Genomic DNA, 21920 nt, shown 5'->3' on the forward strand with positions numbered 1-21920 from the left:
CTGAGCTAACTTGTTAGCTGTTGTGTGTTTGGAGCTTTTCCTTTGACTAGTGTTACTGCTGCAAGGTCTGGCCTGTTGAAAAGGTGTGTCCAGCACAGTTCAGCTAAACTCCCTGCACAGATCTCCAGTACTTCCTCAGTGACAGCTTGTTGTGTAAAAATTGCCTTAAGTAATTAACACATTTTTGACAGGACAGTGTGCAAAATGGAGTGATGTGTTTAGAGGCTGAGGCAGACTGACTCATCCTTGGGTCTGCATCGTTAAGTGTTGTTCGAGCACAGGCCAGTGTGGGAGTTTGGGACAGTCACTGACTGTGCCTAGTGCGAGTTCACCCTAAAGTGCAGGGTTCAGGAGGTCAGCAACAATGAGAAATGCCAGAAACTGGTAAACACTATCCACCCACTCGTCCTTTTTTTTTTCCTTATCTGCATCATGGGAGCATTAATCTAAACACAGCTATCAAAAACTAACAACCACCACTGCCTCCAGCTCTTCTGGAGAGTTGAAAACTAGCTGTTGCGTCGTGTCTGTGTAGGTTCTCAGTCGTACAGGTCATGATAGTCTAAGGCGCTGAAAAAGAAGGCGACTGGATTAAGTTTTTTTTGTTTTGTTTTTAATCTTTCATCCTGTGAAACAATCAAGAAACCTCTTGGATTAGAGGTGAAACATCTTCAAAAAACTTGAAGTCCAGTCACCTTCTTTTCAAGCTCTGTTTTGCATCCTGTGACTTCTCTGGAGACGTTGTCTTGTCAGATGTAGTTAAATGACCTCATCTTTGAGGCTTAAAGGAGCCTGAACCACATTACATCAGTCATTCTGTGTGTAAGGTGGGACTGAGATTACACAATATTGTTGTTTGTTGTAATGGTTAATGTGTCAGGTTAGAAGATTATAGAGTTGGAGACATGATGAGCTCCTCGTTGCTCCCCTATTGGCTTTTTAAATTTAAGTGATATCATCAGGATGGAAATGCTGGCTAGGGATTTCCAGTAAAAAAAACACAGTGGTGACGTTTATGATCCTGGTGATCTTCTTATTCATTGATTTTCACATTTCCTCCATCAGCTCATATTAGTCAAGGTCACTGAAGTTGAGGAAAACTCTTTTTTCCACCTTTAACCTTTGTGCAATTATCAACCTACAAGGCTTTTGTAGGTTTAAATTGGACTTTTTGGAGGCGAGGACATGTGTAACCTGTAACCACCACCACAGTTAGTCTGTCTTTTCTGTCTTTTTCACAAAGTTATTTAGTAAATTCATTTGGGTTTTGTTGGTCTGGAATTTTATGCTCGACGAGTAGAAGGATGAACTGTTGGAACACATTTGTTCCATGTTGCAATCAGCTGATATTGTGTAGTAGGGCTGGGCGATATGACCCAAAATTCATATCTCGATATTTTTTAGCTGGATGGCGATATAAGATGTATATCTCGATATTTTTTTTTAAAGCCATAAGTTAAGAACAAAAAGAGTTCTTAGTCACACTGTGTCCCAGATGTCACACGGGCACTTTTATTTACATACAGCGTAGATGTACATGAAGAAATTACTTAAAAATAAATTATCAGCATTTATTAAATAATCATGGTCCATAAATAAAAGAAAACAATGTTGTTTTTGTGCATAACAAAAAGCTCACAATTGTGCAGTCAAATTGTAAACTAATAGACGCTGAGCATAATAACAAAGAGACAGATTTCACTGCTCACCACGTCTCTGAACAGGTGCCATTTGTGGTCCTTATACACACACAGTACGGTAATATTACATTGAAGCACAGTACGTATCACTCCGCGAAGCTCCTCGGTAGCCGTAATCCTCCGACAATCCATCAAGCGGTGCAGCTCCGTAGCTTAGCAAAGTCATATTAAAACATTTTTTGACAGATTGCTGAGCGCTGTGTACCACATAAAATCGGTTCGCGGTCAGTAAGCACAACCAGAATTCATACATAAGGCGCACTGTCGAGTTTTGAGAAAATGAAAGGATTTTAGGCCGTGCAGCTCCTCCGGGCTGCATGCCGTTAGCGTGGTTAGCTCGCTAACACGTTGACGCCGTCCAGCCCCACGCACGGGACGATCCGCGGTAACTCGCTAACGGAGATTTTCCGCTTTCATCTTGTCATTGCCTGCAGGTGAAGCTATGGGGGAGGCGAGGCCGAGTAACGTTTCGTAGAGACAAAAGTGGACGAAAGAGAGGCAAACCTGCGGCTCCACAAGTATAATTATAACGTAACATAGACTATATCGATATAAACGATATTGTCACATCTTATATCGCGTATGAAAATATATCGATATTTTTAAAAAACTGGATATATCGCCCAGCCCTATTGTGTAGTCTGAATCCAGACAGCATTCGGTGGAAACAAAGTTTTACAGCCTGTATTTATGATCTTTTTCTTCTGGTACAACCCATAGCCACAGGTTATGGTAAGAGCATAGCCCTGCCAGTTAATTAAACCCTATGCCCCTTAGCTCACCAGAACTTAGCAGTACTGCAGATGCTGTAGAAGCCCACTTGTCGCTCTCCCACTTTCCATTGTTCCCCCACTTGTGAACATCATCCTAAGGTACTTGAGATGCTCCACTTGAGACAGTAGCGCTTCCTCAAAACAACCCATCTCTTACTGAATACCAGGGCCTCAGACTTGAGGGTCTAATTCATCCGCTAATGCATCTGCTCTCCACTGAGCTGCAAACTGAACCAGTACAAGCTGCAGGTCAGCACGCATTTTTAGACGGTGTGATGTGGAAAAACAGGATTAGTGGCTGACGTCTTTTCTTTATATTGTGTCTTGGAAAACTAGTTAATGGGGATTATGGACCATGTGGACATGGGAAAACAACCAATTTCTAAACTGCAACATCTGGAGATGTTATAACATGTTGTTTAATAAGTCCAATAATAAGCACAGCTGCATGAAATGTGAATAAACTTTGAATTGATTTGGTGTTTGTCTCCTTTTATTTGCAGCAAGATGATAAGTCGGGCAAGGAGGTGATTCTGGACGATAATGAGTGTCCACTGCAGATCTTCAGGGACTGGCCTGCTGATAGAGGTAAAAGACACACTCAGGCACTTGTCCCCTCGCTTCTTGGTCACTATTGCCCCCTGCTGCTGGTTTACTGAAATTACAGATTTTTTTTTTTTTAAATGTTTATTTTAAATGTAATTTTTCTTTGACCATTGATCTTCTTACTGTATATTAACCTGTGGAATCTCTACTGCGTACAGGTAGTAAAATTTAGTCTTCCTCATTTTCAGGGGCATTAGTGTTCCAGTTGAAGAAGAGACCTCCGGACTACCAGGGGAGGAAGGGAAGGAAAGTGGATGACAAGGGCCTCAGAGGGAAGGACAGCTCGCTGCCTCCTGAGAAACTGCCTTATCTAGTGGAGTTGAGCCCAGGTAGGACCACAACACTATCATATGCGACCCTTCATCTTTGCTGTCAGTGTCGTAGGCATTACAAGTGACAGCACCAGCGGAAGCAGCTTTTTTTTTTATTTTTATTTTTTTATTTGTTGTTGTAATGGCAAACAGTGACCAACAGGTTGCAGTGTAGCTGCATTAAAAAACACTCAGGTTTGGTCAAAGGTGAGTCTGTCTTCGTGTTCCCTGCCGAGGTGAATGAAGCACATTATAATGCGGCTACATTATTGCTCCCACATCTTCTCACCACTTTCAGCTGTGTTGTGGTTTCTGTTCCTGCCACTGCAGCATTTTGTCAGTGTGTAAAAACCACTGCGGGCGGTTAACGATCACTGAAAGCTGCAGAGAGCTCTTAAAAATAGCTGGAGATGTTGGCGCGTGCTACAGCTGCTTGACTTTCTTTTATCCCCCCATCAGAAAGAGCTGTAGCTTTTAATATGAATTAAAGTTTCCAAAACACAAGAGTGCACTGTGAGAAGTCACAGAATAAAAAAGACTTGGACTTTAGATCTTCTCCTTTATGCTTGTTGCACTGAGGTTATACCTGCCTGAAGGGTTTCTAACATAAGATAATTCTTTATTGGGGAAACATCTGGCAGTTCTTGAGGTTAAAGTGTAAAGTTATCAGACAGAGATCGGTAAGAGTTATATGTAGGTGTTGTTAGAACAAAAATGTGTCTGTCCTCAGTCACAGCAGCTGAGATCACTCTTTTAGACCACTCATGTATAATGAATCTCTTCATCATCATCATTATTATTATTATTATTATTATTATTATTATTATTATTATTATTCAAAGGGGGAAAACCTGTCCTAATCTTAACAGCCACATCAAAGTCTTTATCATATTTATTTATGATGAAGATGATTTAAAGAGCAAAAAGGTTAAACTTACTATGAAAAAGCTTCATTTGGTGAATTATAGGAAGTTTCTTACTGATGTAGGAGTATACAGGACAGAGACCACTCGTACTGTAAGAGGTAAGTTACAGTGGTGTAATAACAGCTGGAATGCAGTACATAAAACCCCAGATTATTTGTTTTGAGAGCCTTTCGAAGGGCATTTTGGAGAAACATACCCATGTCCTGTTAAATATGACACAACCCTAACAGCTTGTTTCCTGCTACTGATCCCTCTCTTTCTTTATTGGCCTTTTTGTCATTCTTCCTATCATGCCATTAACCTATCAGACCCGTTGGTGAACCCAATTCTTATTGGCACTTGAACTGGTTTGAACTGTGGTGCTGGAATGATATTGGCTCACCAGTGGGCCCTATCCAGGAATGTACTAACACGTCTACTTCATCTACTGTAAGGTTGACGGGTCACTGACTGTGGAAGATTGCCAGGATGGGAAATTGATTTGGTGGCTTGTCTAAATAACAGCTGCTTGGCAAAGTGTGTGTGTCTGTGTGAGGAGAGAGAGAGAGTGTGTGTGTTAATTAACTGGACTTTAATCCACTTCTATTAAAGAAAACACTGAGGTTACCCTGTAGAAGGCTTAAGATAAAAAGAAATTTGTTGTAATTTTTTACTTTTAAATGACTTTCCAGTATTTAAGTGATGTCCGGGCTACTGAGGGAAGTCCTATAACCACAAGCATACCTCTCAGTGCGTTTTCTTCATAGATTGTATTTAAAATATGGACATAAGGGATGTCTCAGCCTCAAGCTGACAATTGTGTTACCATCTAAGCTTTATGAAGCCAGATATGACGAGCAGAGGGCAAAGCTGACTGTGGGGCGTAGGCGAGCCCCTATAAAGCATCACAATAGACGACTATTTGGGTGCTCTCCCCATTTTACAGCCTTTACGGCACCACCTGATTGAATGAACACCACTCTGTCTGCTCTTGGATTTTAAACTAAAACCAAAATTTGACACTTTAAAAAAGCAGACCATTAAGCTCAAGTTTGATCCTAAAAACACGTGAGGTGAGAAATAAACCACAAAGTCACCAAAAATAACACGTTTAAACAGATAAAGATGCTTTCACCTCAAAGTCAGGGCAGGCAACATAATGTCACCAAAATGCATACTTGTTTGGATCAGTGGTTAAACTGTTGGGAAGATCTTTTTTGTTATGACCTGTTTTAAGATACATACTCTGTAAACTAGAATTTACAATTTACTTGCAGTGTGCGTTGTCATCTACACACTGCTTTGTTTAATTCATTTAAAATTTGGACACTAAGACAAATGTAGACAGTGAGAGCCCTTTTAAAATATCGTGTGTGTGTGTTTGCCTGCTTTCCATGCAATTAACGGGTTAACAAGGTATTTTTTTTCCCTTCCTTGCTGCATTTTCACCCTCTGCTATTTGTCTGTTTTCTTTCCCACCTTCTTTATGGCATGGTGCGTATGCGTGTGTGTGTGTGTGTGTGTGTGTGCGTGTGTGGGGCCTGTGCATGTCTCCTCCTACCTCCGTGCCTGCCTGCCTGCCTAGGGCGAGGGAATCACTATGCCTACTACGCCTATCGGCACCACGAAGGTAAAACTCTGCCGCACCTGTGTGTCTGTTGGTGGGGTCAACTCATTTGGCCAATAGTGGTCAAACAGCCCTGATACATGTTTTAGATGTGATTTAGGCACTAGTACTGAACAGAGAGGTTAGGAAAAAGTGATTTAAACAATTTATTTACATTTTACATGAGAGTTATTTAATACTTTCTGTATCGGCATTAAAAACAGTCAATAACAGCTTAAATACATTTTAGGATATAAAGTTTTGATAAGAAATAGGATTTAACATTATATCCAGCCAATCGCAGGGAAAACTGAGACCTTTTTGGAAGCATTTTTGCAGATTGACATTCATTTTATTTGAAGGGTACACGAAACTACTAAATCAATTTATTTCACCAGTTGCTAAAAGCTCACAAATGAACTGATAATAATCGAAGTGACGTTTCTAGTGAGTTACCTCATAACTGACTGAAAGACTGAAGAAGTCAAAACATGGGAATTATACTTCTGTGTTAAATCTACCTGTAAAATAGTCGTAACTGAAAATCTTTCTGAAATCCTGCACCATAATGTTCGATGTTACCTGAAGTCCACCTGCATAGAAATGTAACCACATGTCACTGCCAGTGCAGCCTGCACAGGTAAAACGGAATGCTAGAGGCTGCAACCATCACTGGCATCTATATTTCACACCAGAAGTCTAAATCGAGCATAATGCCACACTGTGAAAAATGGTGTCTGTAGACTGCAGTTGCAACCGTGTGACCTCATGATCTTGCAGCACTCAAAGATGACCATCAGCTGTGTCTTCAAAGTAGCTTTGATAAAATGGCAAAAAGATGGAGTCGGTCTGCTGTCACTGTTACTGCAAATTCAATGGTCATTAGGCAGCTATATACTGTTACTTTCAACCAAAACCTCATAGATGTGAAACATGAATTTAGGAATTATTCACAAATAGTGCCATAGTTGCAGCAGGATGTTGAATTTCACTGTTAAAGGATGGAGGAACCTTGATATTATGTAGGATTATAATATTGGGTCGATGTTAAAGAGCCATGATGCAGAGACGTTGTGTTCATTGTTGTGGACCAACTCTGACTGATTGCAACATGTTGGCAGTCTCTGTGTTAATAAATTAGATGCAAACCTGCTAATAATCAGGTTGCCTTTGCAAGGGGTTCTGTGCGGTCGCAATCAGGCATCTGGTTTCTGCAGCGCGTTCATTAAGCTGCCAAAAGGGAAGGAAATTAAACGCGTTTATCAGCCACCGTGTTTTTGTTTGGTTTTTCATCCTTTTAGTTGCAGACAGTTAGCCGTCATATATCTACTCGTGTCACTGAGCCATTAGAATGCCAAATAAATTAGATCCAAATATTCTAAAAAAACAAACTAATATGCAAGGGTGGCTCCTATTCAACTTAATTCAACAATCACGTAGATGAACATAATGTGTTAGCATCTAATCTCTAATTAATTAATTTCAAATTCAAAATAATGATGATAATGGCATCAGTCACAAAACAATGAATAACTGTTGCAATATGAAAAGTTATAAATGAATAAAATAGAGAGAGAAAGGGGAAAAAAATGACTGAGGGTCTAAAGAAAGTGAAAGTACGCCCTCGGCTCCTCGTGATTACCGTCCTTAAACCTTTAACTGGCACAGAATTGATGGAAAAAACAAAACCGAGTCGGTATAGCAGAACCTTCTAATCTACGGAGATCTGTTATATTAGCTACCTTTTGACTACAGTATTATTTTTTAGAAGATGGTTATATGTGGGTTTTTTTCTGATACCCTTTCACCCCCCCCCCCCCCCCCCCCAACCCCCCACAGCAGCCAACATTTTATCCCTTTCCCTTCACTGAACTAATGCCCTGCTTTGCTTTTACTAAACCCCTACTTACTAATATCAATAACTGCACTGCAGCCCCACCAAAACCCCCACACTCTGTGCCACATTAGCAGTGCATAATGCACAGCTCTCCATATGTCACTATGTATTGACTCTGTACTGTAGTAATGCTGAATTGATTGACTGGGATTTCAGTCAATCAGTGTATGTGTATGTGTGAGTTTGTGTAGTGAACCTGTATGCCGTTTCTTTAAAATGTGATGTGAGTGCAGCCTTACCTGGTTTCTAAATCTGAACGTGTGTGTGTGTGTGTGTGTGTGTGTGTGTGTGTGTGTGTGTGTGTTCAGACGGCTCAGACTCTCGGGACAAACCCAAGCTGTATCGGCTTCAGCACAGCATCACTGAGGTCGGCTCAGACTGCACAGATGACGGCGCCATCCAGGTAAACACCCCATTAAAATACAAAAAATTCTAATACAGACTGTAGGATACTGCACTATATAAACTGCACATATTAATGCTAGAATTTTTCTCTTTTTAAAAAAAAGTACTACATTGCAATTTTAAATTAAGATTTCTGTCTTTCTAAAGCTTTCAGTATTTGGGAAGAGCTCACATGCTGCCAAGTTTTGATGCCAGTGCATCCGAGCACTGATGCAAACCCTGTGGAGTTCCCTCACACTCAGTGTTCCCTTACACACACACACACACGGTGTTGAATTAACTGTGCAAACATCATGACGTTACTGCAGTTTAAAAAGCTGTCTTTAGATATGATTCAAATGAAAAGCAAAGAGGTGTAGCTGGTGGAGTGAGATGCTGACCAGTGGGGGTTTTTGACCATAAGGGCCATTACACTTGAGCAGCTGCAGCTAACTGTTGTTTGAAAGTCGATCAGGTGAAAATCCAGAGACAAGGTCAGCATCAGGCAGCTGATGATCATTCCAAGGTTAATTTATGATACTTTTACTTGGCCGTCCTGGCTCGAGTTAAACTAAACAGCAAGGGTGTTTAAGCTGATAGAGAGGGGAAACGGTGCACAGCTCTAATGGGAGCTTGAAGTCAAGTGAAACTGACTGCAGAAGAGTTATTTATTTATTTATTTTGCCAGAAGCCAGCCCGACTTACAGCTTAAAAGTGGAGTTTTAGCCTGATGCTGCTTATATAGCTGATATACTTGCTGTGTTTGTCTTCAGCTGCTTGGTCCGGGGATTCTGCCCCACCACTGCAACCTCATGCACAGCGAAGGCATGGTGACTGTGACGCCGCACGGCCCTGACGCAGACACATTTGTAGACGGGCAGCGCATTATCGAGACGACTGTGTTGCGTTCTGGCTCCACCATCCAGTTCGGTTCTGCCCACGTCTTCAAATTCGTGGACCCGATGTTCGACCAGGGAGGGAAGAGAGAACCGGCCATGCCGAGAGGCAGACACAAGTCTGGGTGAGGAATGGGAAAAGGGTTTGTGGGTGTCTGAATGCAAAGTTTTCACCTCAAACTTACGGACATCCATTCTTCTTACTATCCCTCCTTCTTCAACGTCTGTACACACAGTTTCCCGAAGCCTACCAACAGTTAAGAAAGAATAGGGTGTTATTGTAAATGAAGGGAGGGTGAGGTTTGGAGTTGGCAGGCGGAAGCAGAGATGAAGGGAAGGAAAAGTGGGAGGAGGGAGTCTGGGATGGGGAGAGCAGGGAAATGAGAGGAAGAGCGGAGGTCTGGGGTTACGGCAGGCAGGCTGCCCTCTAATCTGATCAACATGATGTTGGGTGTGGCCTCCTCCTCGCTGGAGTTTCACACACTAACGGGAGAAAGACGGAGGGCATACAAGATAAGAAGAGAAAGGAGAGTGTGAGAAAGTTAGGGATCAGTGAAGGAAAGGAGAAACAACTTAAAAGTCTTTAATGGACGACTAACACTGAAAGGAAGAGAGAAAGAAGGAAGTCTGTAAGTACCCAAAACACTAACTCACAACTGTGGGTGTGTTTCTGCATGAATTAGTTTCTACAAATGATTCAAGAAATTGTCCTTTATCTTTTGTAGCACTCTTTCATAAGCATGTGCTCAGTATTTTCTAAAGCTCACAAGGTCATGAACACATTTAAATTAGTTTTTTAACAATCTAGAGTGTAAAGTTTGCCTCTGTAAGCTTTGCCTTCAGATGAAATAAACCTTAAAATTATTTTGGAGTAAAATGAGCATAACATTTTTGCTTGGCTGAATTTAATCCACCAGCCTGGGAGTGTTTTTTTTTTTTATGTGTTTAAGAGCTGGTTTGTTAGGTTTGAGCGCTTGCTGAGCAAACACAAAATTATACATCAGTGCAGCGTTTTAAAAGAGAGCTAATCCTGTATTTAGCTGTGGGCTGTGACTGCTTTCACAACATGTTCCTCAGAGGCTTTGACACAGGTTTGCATTCCAGTTAGAAACTCCCATCAGGTGATTTTGATTAGTAACCTCAGCTATAGAAGAAGACCTCAAAATTCATGTTTAATACGAAAATACAGCTCACAGTGCTCCACATGTCAGCAGCAAAATGTGACAATAAAATACTTCAGCTTAAAAAAAAGAAGACTCGGGATGAATGAAGTCCACAGACTGTATATATAAGATCAAAGTAGCCACTTGGTCTTTTATATACAGTCTTAATGTTGGTACTTTTGCTGCTCAAGAGTCATAAATCTCTTGCTCAGCCTGTCCCAAACAGCAATACATTATATTTGTCAGACATTTCCATTAAAAATGCTCTAAAGGGCTCCAGGAGCACAGGCATGGTTCAGATCAGCGCAGGTCAACTACAGCTGTCTATGTCTGCCGATTCAAATTCTGCCCTTAAGTTTAAGACTTGGTAGAGTCTCATTGGATGAGTTTTACCCAGTGTAGAGGTGTTATAAAGGGAGAATTTATCAATAGAAGCCAAAAATCTTTTTTTTTTTTTTTTTTAACAGGCTTTAAATACATTTTTAATGTGTGTGTTTTTTTTATTTTTTTATTTTTAAAGAGTTAAACATCGTGCATTAACATTTGTAATTTCTAGCTATAGGATATAGCATAAATCGCATAGTTCATTCTTACTATTGATGGTTTTAACGATAGGCAGCTGCATTTAGCCGGTTCTGCCTGTCCAGATACAAACATGAGGAAGATGAAATTAGCTTCCGGGTCATGGATATAGTGGATTTTTTGTAAGTTAAAGAGGTCCATATTTCCCCCAGGAGTTACAGAAAATGTGTGAATATTGACCTTAAATTGAGATTAAGCTTTTTTGGTATCACGAATGGCGAAAGGGAAAATTTTCCTCATTGCCCCAAAAGAAAACCCATTTTTATTTTTCTATATAAGCAAGAAGTACACCTGTATAATCAGATTTCTCAATGGTTCAAATAATACTTTGGTCATTTTATTAGATTTTTTGTTATTGATCAGCTCCTTTGGGAACTTTTTCAGTTGTCAGCTCAGTTGGAGGCATTGTGAAATGATGTTACGAGAAATGAGAACACTGAGGAGTTATATTAAGACCAGGGATCATTTTGTGCAGCTCAGAAAAGGAGAAGTTGTGGATGTGGATCTCTGTGGTTTTCTGGGCTGCTTTCCAGTGTCCTGCTGCACAAACATACCAGGATACCTAGCCACAGTCAAGCTGAGGACTCATCATAATGTTTAGGCCAATTACTGCAGTAGTTTGGCGAGGATTCTTTTTTGGCGTGGTTCAGATGATCTTGTAAGGGAATGAGTGTTTGATCCTTTGATAATCTGCTCCCTCTTAACTTCATCTGTATTCACTGTCAGTGAGTGAGAGAAAAACATGAATGAAACCAGCCAGAAGCCTTAAAAGGAACTTTAATCTGTATCATGTTTAATTTGAGATCATTTTAAATAAATCGTTATCAGATCCTTGTGCTGTAATCTCAGTACGCATGACACGGCAGATTCACATTTTAAACACTGTTTTTCATGTTTTATATCATGATAACAGCCTTTTTTGGTCTGCATGTTTGACTTGTTAGCAGCTGACAGAAGTGTGGCACAGATGCAGGATTACAATAGTACGCTTTCTAAACAGAGAAATGAGGCGAGTTGCAAGAAGACTGTTAGTGAGCGGGCGCAAGGTTAAGCAGCACTGTGGTGTGTTTGTTTTGAATTTTCTGTCAGAGTAGAGACTGCCAGAAAAGGCAGATGCTATTGCTGTGTGCTCATACTGCTATGACGCAGTCTTGGTTCTCTTGAAGGTTTCTTCCTCTTAAAAGAGCGTTTTGTTTTTTCCTTCCCACTGTCATCAACTGCTTGTTTAAAAGGGATCATTTGATTGTTGGGGTTTTTCTGTACTATTGTAGGGTCTTTACCTTGCAAGATGAAGTGCCTTGAGGCGACTATATAAATAAAATTGAATTGAAAGTGACCATTTAAAATGATGGCGTCTTGGAAGACATGCAAGGATGGCAGGGTGAGATGGTGGGCCCAGCTGAGTTATCAAATAATAGCAGCCTTATTGGTTAGAAAGCTGCATCCACAGCCGGTATAAAGATGGACAAAGATTGAAAAATTACACCTTCATTCTTTTTAATGGCCAACAGGACTCAACTCCTCTGATTGCAGAGGGTTTCTGGTCGTATAGAAGTCTAAGTTGACTCTCACCTTCCTATCTCCAAGAACTCTGTAAACATTTTTTCATTACTTTAATGCATGAGGCCTTATTTTTGTCAAACACTGAGTGCATTTTGTAAGTTATAGTCATCCTGAGGCTTTTCCAGGGTTATCCAGGATATGTGTGTGGTTTCACAGTCAGATCCACACCTCGTTCACCGCATCTGGTTTCAAAAAACTGATAGTGAAAACACTCATTTTGAGGCTTCATAAAACTAACAAACAGGTGGCATCACAGTGGCTCTCTCCAGCTATTGTACAGTACAGCTAAAACACACAGAAAGCCTTCCTTGGTGCTAATTAACAGACCAGAACTGAAGCACAAGCTTATTAAATGGTCTGCACTTTAAAACAGAGTTTGTGAAAGGGAAAGCCTATCTGTGGAGGCTAAAACATGCTTTTTAATGCAGTGACGTGGGAGCCTGTGGGGTTCGACTCGCATTTGAAGCCAGTCCCAGGTGGCTGTTAGAGGAATTGCAGTCTTTGGCACATCTACATAGTATTTATTTTCCAGCTGCGGAGGTTGTGGCTTTGAGCCTGATTCACATGACTGTCTGGTTTCTGAGATCACATGACACCTGTCATTGATTCCCACGCTGGGATTTGGGACCATCTTGTTAAAGATGTTAGAATCTGTTTTCAAAAGCTGAAAACTGCAGCATCAGAAAGATTTTAATATTTTATCTGTTTTTACTGGCGTTATGAGTTTGTTCGTAATGTACTTCATTTGATTAGAAATTTAGTTTAAGAAAGAAAAAAAACAATCAGTCTACTTTCTCTGTCTATGTTGATGCTGGTAATGGTTTAACCTTGTTTGGCTGCTTTTGTTTATTGTGTGCGTGATGGAGATCTCCGTGTCAATGACATGAAGCACTGATGCTTTGTGTTTGTGCTGTGCTCTTTATTCAACATTGATGCCTTGCTGTCACGCGGGCTGTGAAAGCAGAAGCCTGTCTTTTTAAACCCGACTGCTGTCACACACACACACACACACACACACACACACACACACACACACACACACACACGACACGACACGACATCCTGGCGTTGCTGTGAGTTAGGACTCGTGGCGTGGCTTCTCTATAACTAATTAGACTGTTATGTAAGAGTGTGCATGCATAAAGCGAGCTATCTGTGTGCAAATATCAGCGAGTATTTTACTGCCTCTCACGCCCATCGCTCTCCTCTGTGACGGTGAGTTAGATAAGCGAGCGTGTGTGTGTCTGGATTTAAGTCTGCGCTCTTGTCGACGTCAGTAATGAAAAGTCAGCTGTGGAGAGCGCAGTTCGTCATCTGAACCTCTGAATGTCTGTGTCTCCCCGCTGAAGCAGCGTACCAGAAACCACCTTCGACCTTCACGGAGACGTCCACAGTGGAGGAGCCCTGCCTACCAGCAAGGTAACACACACATGCACACAGACAGAAAAAGAAACACCCACTCATTTTCGTGTATATACTTTATTCCATTCAAAATTCTCTCTGCTCTGCTTTCTGCTCTCAAACACTTAAACACTATGCTGTTAATATTTTTATGTTTTATCTGTCTGAACTTTTATTAAGCAGACTGGCTGAAAGTCGGGCATCATCATATTTTTGTTTACTGCACTGCTTCTGTGGTGGATTCTCCTTTTAAAGTTGGTTTCAAATAATGACGTTAGTTTATGTTCAAGTCATCGCTGTTCAGGCTGCTCTAAACATGCCAATTTTGACAGTTTCTTTTCCCCCTGCTCTGTATGATGCCTTATCTCAACTATTGTCAACACAGGTGCACAGCTGTCACAGCGAGCACAGAAGCTCCACCCACCTACTATTTAAGCCTTATTTTTGCGAGGGGGAACAAAACTACTACAGTAACTAGTCGTGGTAGAAGAATTCACAGATTTAAAAATATGGAGCCAATCTTATTATGATAATTATGCACACCAGTGGTATTTATCAGTATCTTTCAAATTTCTTTGCAGTTAAATGTCATTTATAGAGTGACAAATCATGACACATCTTAAGGTGTTTTATTTTCAAAGGTAAAGACTATGCACATATTATAAATATTATAAAAACACAATGATTCCACAATCGTCCGTGAGAGAGCTGCTGATGACAAAAAGGAGAAAAATGACTCTCATGGGTTTTCCAAAAATAATTAAGTCTTTTGTTGATTATCGGTGTTGATTTGCAGATCTTCTTGAGTGCATTTCATCTAACATTTAACTCCAAAGAAGTTTAATTCAGATTATTTAAAAATCTGATCAAAGCCACAGATTAATTTTGTCATTTGATTATTGGTTTGACTAACTGCAAAAGCTCTGGAGAAGCAGCAAAACGTTTTTTAAATGTCAAACTCAATACAAAGAAACAAAAACTTGATGAAAAGTGGAAAAAGGGTTGTCATGTTGCTTTTGCTGTAGTAGTTCTGCCAATAAATCTGACCCAAGTCACCATTGTCGGCTTTCCCAGACAAAACTCCATGACACCATAACTTTGATTTGTTTCCCCACGCTGCATTTAAGCCTCGTAGGACTGTAGCCAGTATCTTTAAAATATAATAAGGGACAAATTTCCGTATGTTAAGTTGAATTGAAGCTTCTTTTTTTCTCTGTGTGTTTTCAGAGCTCAGGAAAGCTGGACATGGAGAGAGGAATGGTCAAACCCATGATCAGAGGAGAGCAGCAGGACAGCAGGTCAGACATGGTTTCCTCCAATACCCTGGATTCTCTTGATCCTCATGCTTATCCTTTTTCTCCCCTCTGTATGGATCTCCTCTCCTCATGGTTTGAATCTGTCTCATCAGGTCTCAGGATATTTCAGCAGACAGAACAGAGCTGACTCTTCCAGCCAGCATCGAGTTCAGAGACAACTGTGAGTGTTCGCGCATCACTTTCTGCCTCTTCATTCACCTCACTGTGTCAGTGACACAGTCAATAGCTGGAAACTATTGAACCCTTTCAGTTCCCGTCGTAACGTCCTGGACCGACAAACCTGACCTGATTGCGCTGGAAGTAGTGCTGCTCAATAACGGTGTCATGGTTAATGCAGGCAGTTCAGAGGCTTTTCACGTTTTCTCTCACCTCGCCGACCTGCAGCGATGAAAGGCTGAAAGCCATTATAATCATTAAAATCCTATTTGACGTTGTGGCACAAAGTCAAGCACGTTCAGTGGTTTTTGCTCCTCGTTTCTGAGCCTGCTTATGATATTCTTGAACAAGATCTGCGGGTGCAGCCGGGGTGAAGGCGACTCTCCATCGCTGCTTTTTGAAGCCAATGTGGTTTTATTTGATTTATCAGAGTGTGATCTTCAGCATTGGAGGTCGACACCTCCAAATGTGAGACTGTGAAGTGCCCTCTCTAGGCAGATATCTCAGGATGTTTTTCGTCGTCTTGTAACAACGCCGCTGGAGGTTTTGGGGGCATGTTTATCTGGGAGGAGACCCTTGGGAACTACAATCAATTTATAATCACCAATTAACCCTTACCCCATGCATGTTTTTGAACTGTTGGTGGAAGCTGGAGTTCCCAGACAGAACCCATGCAGACACAGGGAGAACATGCAGGCTCCATACAGAACGGAAAAGACTGGATTCAAACCCAGGAACTTATTCCTGTGGAACTTTTTCTGTGAAGCTGGCAGGTTGAAGACCATTTCATGACTGGCCTCAAAGGGTTTTTATTGTTCTCTCGTGCACCTTGAACGGTGGAGAAGTTTGGTGCTGTGGTGCATGTATGAAAACTGCTACATCGGGGTGTTTCTGCCTTTACATGTCAGAGTACATTACAGAGATTAATATTAAGCTTCATGATTTCCATCTCTGCGTTTTTCTGAGCCGTGTTCGAGCTGTGCATTCCTGTTTAATAAAGTAATAAAATGAAAGTTCTCCTTTTTGTCTGCCGGTGTGGAGGGAACCTTAGAGCTGGACTGAGTTGTCCTAATCCCCGGCATTTAATTTTCTAATGTCTCTAGTGAATCCTTTATTAGATGATTTCAGAACTCTTTGTTGCTGTTGGATGTTAAATTCATGATAATTGAGTTCCAGACGGCAGTGCAACGTTTCGTTTCCCACGCTTTTTGTAGCCACGAACGCTTCGAGCCGTTTGCTTTGTCTTCCGTTTATTGACTCTTCTTCTGCTCCGGGCCCGAGTCCATCAGCGTGCACGCTCTGACAGTGCTACAGTATATTTGGCACCGTGTGTGAGATCATCTGTTTTCCAGGCAAAAGATGGTTTTTGGTCATAAAGTGGTGGAGACTCTCATACCCCACAGTCCTCAGGGAGCCTAACCATGTGCTGTAAGAGGCAGAAAAGGTGCAGTAGTCTCATCTTCAGGTTTTCATATGGAGTGTTGTAGCTGCTAAAGTGCAGCTGCCACTAGTTTGGCATCGAGTTAAAACCGAATGACTCTAAAGTGAGGCAGCTGGTTTCATTGGTGTTTTCAACATGACACGCATGTGCAGCCAATATCTGCACCGCCAAAGCGACTGATACAAACTGCTTCCCACAGCTCAGAGGCGGTGTGGGCCGACACTTCGAACATGCAGTTTGATTTATTGTGTGCAGTCATTTCTGCCTTTACATACAGTTTTTAATGAGAGATGATATATAAAACCTTTGCATTCATTAATTACTATTATCAGCCATAATGATGAGCTGTTATTCCATGAAATAATAAAAAAAAAAAAATCAGCTATAGTGAAAGAGTTAAACAGGTGGAGATTGTTGTCAGAAGGGGCAGGAATAAATGAATGAAAGCCAAAATAGATGAATAAAAACATGAATGAATTGAATAGTAAACTAGAAGTCTAATAAACAAATGAATATTATTATTGTTATTGTTATTATTGTTATTGTTATATTAAAAAATAGACAATTCAGAAAAGTTAAGTTTTATTTATCAGTCAACACAGTGGGGAAAAGAAAAACGACTGATGAAAGCAAAACGAAACCAGATAAAAAAAGAATAAAATGAGAATCCATGAATGAATTCATCAATGAATGGCTGAGTGGGTTAAAACAAACAAACAAAAAAACAACAACTGGATGGATGGAAACAGAATAAATAACAGATGAATGAATAAAGCCAGGAACCAGTTGCTGAATGAACTGACAACACAAGGAGTATCTGAATGAAATGCTGAATGAAAACACAGGAAACAAATAAAACTCCTGCTTGCCTCTTTAACACATTTCCGGTGTTTTCTACTGTAGGACTACGATAAAGTGGCTGGAAGTAAAAATGCTCTGTAGTCATCAGTTCAGTTCTCCATTGTTTTGGTGTCTAAGAAGCCTTTAATTCATGTTTTCATAACCCAACTCACCCTTTCTGCGTCAGACTTCGTTGTCTCACCCATACACGTGACCATAACCATGAGTTTAGTTTGTGGGGGATTACTTAAGCTGCATGTTTATTAATTAATTATTAATTAATCACGTGAAATCTGTTACGTCCTCTGACAAACAGCGGCTGCCGCAAAGATTTTATCGAATGTATTCTCTCTGTGTCCATCCAGCTGAAGACACCTTCCTCTCTGCCATCATCAACTACACCAACAGCTCCACGGTTCACTTCAAACTCTCGCCCACGTACGTCCTGTACATGGCCTGCCGCTACGTCTTGTCGCCCACCTACCGGCCCGACATGTCGCCGTCAGAGAGGACGCACAAGGTCATCGCCATCGTCAACAAGATGGTGAGCATGATGGAAGGAGTCATCCAGGTCAGTAATGCGTCTTTTAAAAGTCTTTTCACTGTAATTTTTAAAAGCAGTCGAATCAAATCATCGATTAATTTGCACGTTATCTCGTTCTCATGCTCCTCCTGCTTTTGTCGAATATTAGGTGACGCTCAGCGGTGTTCTTACAAAACTACATTTGTAGTTGTTGTAAGCTGTGTGTGTGTGTGTGTGTGTGTGTGTGTGTGTGTGTGTGTGTTTGTGTCTGTGTTTGTGTCTAGCAGCTTTTCTCCACAGTTGTGCTTTCGATTCTGTTTGTCCATCACTCAGTGTTACGCTCGAGATGTGAAGCCTGTTGTGACTCAACATGGAGCTACTGTTACTTAAAATGTCAAGTTTGATGCCGGTCTTATAGCCGTTTTTTGTAGGGGAGGGAGGCGGTGTCAAAACAGTAATTTTTAAAGACTTTTTCGAGATCTCCTCCTCTAAATAAAACTACATAGAGGTATCTGTGTTCAATATTGCGTTAAGACAAACATCTGCAAGAAGTTTTAATAAACATGCTAAAAATGCCTGGTTTTAATTGAAACAGTCTGTATGGAAATATGAAAAAGGATTAAGACTTTCACCATCTGTTGAAACTTTTTGTTAACTCTGGGCCACGTTAAAAACAGCCAGAAATTCTTTCTCGTTTTCCCAGCAACTTCAGTACCTCATATTTAAGCAGTTTTTAAACCAATTTTGATACTCCAAGTTTCACAAGCGTCATATCGCAATGTGGGATAGATAGCTGGGCACAAGTTATAGATTATGAAATCTTTTTACCTATACTTTGATGGCAAGCTCATCTTCTAGTTGCGATCCCTTCACAGAAAAGAAATCCGTGTTCAAATGTTCTGTAAATTGATTTAGACACATCACATCGATCAGTTTCATGTCCTAAACAGGTGTGGGGAACTTCAGGCCTCAAGGGCCGGTGTCCTGCAGGTTTTAGATGTGTCCTTGATCCAACACAGCTGATCTAAATGGCTAAATTACCTCCTCAACATGTCTTGAAGTTCTCCAGAGGCCTGGTAATGATTGATTCAGGTGTGCTGACCCAGGGTGAGATCTAAATGCTGCAGGACACCGGCCCTCGAGGCCTGGTGTATACTCTATAAAATATTTATAGCATGAAGTTAAGATTTTGCATTGCTTAACTAAAGTTACTGTACAAAATAAAAGATAAAAGTGATCCTTGCTGGGTTAGGTGGGAGCACGATGCCACATATGAAGCAGAGGATCTTAGGAGGGGAAAAGTAAACACATAAACACCTACATGTTTCTTTTAAAGCCTCCAGCTTCCAGTAAAGCCATTACTGCTTTTATTTGTTTAGCCTGCAGCAAGCTATTCATTGTCTTTGGCATGCAGAAAAGTTCTAAAACACAAGCACAGACTCACAAATGCACACACAAGACTGTAAGACTATTTCAGTCTGTGTAGTAGGAGTTCAGCTTTATAGAGTTTCAGGAAAACTATCTTTAGCTACAGACTGAGAGATGTGGGAAGCTTGCTTATAAACTGCGTGTGTGTGTGTGTGTGTGTGTGTGTGTGTGTGTGTGTGCGTGCACGCGCGTGTTTTCAGTTATCATCTGAACATTAATCATTGCATACGAGACACTAATCCAGCAGATCAGGATATTTTTGGAGCATCTCTTTGGGATGTTCCTCGCCAATAACAGTGCTCGCACTCTCTAATATTTAATCCTTGTTAGAGTGCGGTTACAATAGTGTGCTTCAAACATTTTATGCAGCTTTTAGTTGTAAAATATAAAACATTGTATACCTCGTTCACTTTTGCAGTGTTTTCTTTAACATTTTTTCTTTTCCAGCTGACCTCCATCACTTCACTTTTTTGAGGATGGCTTTACATTGTAAACCATAATCATCGTGTGTGTCAAAGTGTATCTGTGTGTCACATAGCTGTCCATACTGTAGCCGTTGACGTGTTTTCTCTCTGTCCTGTGAACGTGTCCTCTTCCTCCTCCTCCTCTTCCTCTTCCTTCCATCCAGGAGATTGCTGAAGGGGATCAGGTAGGATAGCACATCATGATACGGCTGCTAAAGACTCGTCTACCTCTCTCTCCCTGGCTCTGATGCTCTCTCTTTGTCTCATTTTCTTGGGGTGGGTGATGTGGGTAATATTAATTGCGCAGTGCACCTTATATTCTGTACTCGCTACTGTTAATGTGAGCTGCACAGATTAGCAATGCCAAGAGCTTTGCAACTCAATACTTTTACTGTATTATCCACAGTTTTCAGAGCTGTTTTTAAGGAACATATTGCAGAGGAAATAAAACAGTCGATCACGTTTGCCATGGTGACAAAATACTACTGGATTATAGTATTGTTCTCAGTGTAGGTTGATTTATTACTCCCAATAGCAACAGAAAAAATGGTTGTTGTTGTTGTTGTTATTATTATTATTATTATTATTATTATTATTATTATTATAATGTTAGTATTACATTGTAACTATTAAGTAAAGAAAGATAAATAAATACTTCTGTGTTGAATCGACATAAAGCCTGTTTAAGTGACCGACTCGTGGTCGGCGTTTATATGTGTGCATGGTGTGTCTCCGTTCTTGTGCAGTCACTCCCAAAACACTAGTTATGGGTGTTTTGATGTTTTTCAAACCTATTCACTGGATTTGAAAATGGAAATAGCAAAAAATGCATTATTGTAGTTAGGGCTGCCACGATTTGTCGACTAGTCACGATTACGTCGACTATCAAAATCGTCGACGACTGATTTAATAGTCGACGCGTCGTTTGAAACTTTGTACGATCACAAAAGACGCAGGAATAAGTGGCAGGATTTAAGAGTGTAATAACGGACTGAAACAGAAGATGGCAGCATTGCATGTACAAGGATGTCAGCTACCGTTAAACCCCGAAGAAGAAGAAGAAGAAGCAGCTGTGTCCCAGAATTCATAGCGCGGCCCAGCGCAGTTTCCAACAATGGCGGCAGCTAGTTAGTTTTAATGTTACTCTTATTATTCTTTCTGGGTCACAAAATAAACGTTTAACATATTTTCAGGCGAGAATGTAGCTGTGTAAACCTCAAATATCTGCTCAGTTTATCAGGACACCACATATTTTCAAAAGCGCTCCAACGTTTTCGGAGACATCTGTTACCCACTAGCTCGATAGCGAGCTGGGGGCAAGGTCACTAGAGCCGTGAGAACAGCGGACTCCCCGCAAATCGTTTTCAAACCCACCGCCGTCTTTCGCTACTCTGGTTAAATATATATGAGTCACTTAGATAACTTAAAATGTTATTGTTTGGCTTTTTTTTTTAGTATTTTATTTGTTCCTGAGTAAATCAGTTTGTCTGAGATTAAAGTTATAGTTTTTACACAGCTGAATAAACATCAAGCAGACAACTGATTATCAGAAGTGTGAGATGCTCCAGAATATACTCCAGTGTCCTGTTATATTTTAGATAGCAAGGAGTTTATTAAACTTCACCGAAACAATCTGCAAATTTCATTAAAAATTAATAAACTACCATCTTGTCTTTATTTTTAGTTAGCACAGACCTTAAACACTTAAAGCTGTAAGCTAATGATAGTTATATAAGAGCAGATGCTGCTGGTGCAATAAGCTGTAGTTTTACGTCTAATGGATGATGATCTGATTAGTCGACTAATCGCAAAAATAATCGGTGACTAGTCGACTATCAAAATAATCGTTTGTGGCAGCCCTAATTGTAGTCATTTTTATTTAGTTTAGACTTTTTGCTGTTAATTTTCAGGCAGTTTCTGTAGTGAGGTTTTCTTGTTTCAGTTTCATTTTATTTAAAAATATTT

The 21920-nt window shown here is 40.6% G+C and overlaps 1 protein-coding gene across 12 annotated transcripts in view; it reads left to right on the forward strand.

Moving 5' to 3' along the window:
* Positions 1 to 21920, forward strand: part of afdna (afadin, adherens junction formation factor a) — a 119475-nt gene that overhangs the window by 44381 nt on the left and 53174 nt on the right. For 8 of the 12 annotated variants that reach the window (XM_085371824.1, XM_085371825.1, XM_085371830.1 and 5 more), the window contains exons 7-15: positions 2977 to 3061; positions 3268 to 3408; positions 8107 to 8201; positions 8956 to 9203; positions 13736 to 13805; positions 15015 to 15085; positions 15196 to 15263; positions 17906 to 18111; positions 20120 to 20140. In XM_085371824.1, coding sequence (XP_085227950.1) covers positions 2977 to 3061; positions 3268 to 3408; positions 8107 to 8201; positions 8956 to 9203; positions 13736 to 13805; positions 15015 to 15085; positions 15196 to 15263; positions 17906 to 18111; positions 20120 to 20140 — 1005 coding nt within the window. The remainder of the gene's footprint in view (positions 1 to 2976; positions 3062 to 3267; positions 3409 to 8106; positions 8202 to 8955; positions 9204 to 13735; positions 13806 to 15014; positions 15086 to 15195; positions 15264 to 17905; positions 18112 to 20119; positions 20141 to 21920) is intronic. The other 4 variants (XM_085371828.1, XM_085371836.1, XM_085371835.1 and 1 more) reach the window with 2 other exon arrangements.

The sequence above is a fragment of the Diplotaxodon limnothrissa genome, linkage group LG15 (assembly GCF_057381915.1).
Source record: "Diplotaxodon limnothrissa isolate DT_005_m linkage group LG15, D_limnothrissa_male_GT1.1, whole genome shotgun sequence".
In the NCBI taxonomy this organism is placed as follows: Eukaryota; Metazoa; Chordata; class Actinopteri; order Cichliformes; family Cichlidae; genus Diplotaxodon; species Diplotaxodon limnothrissa.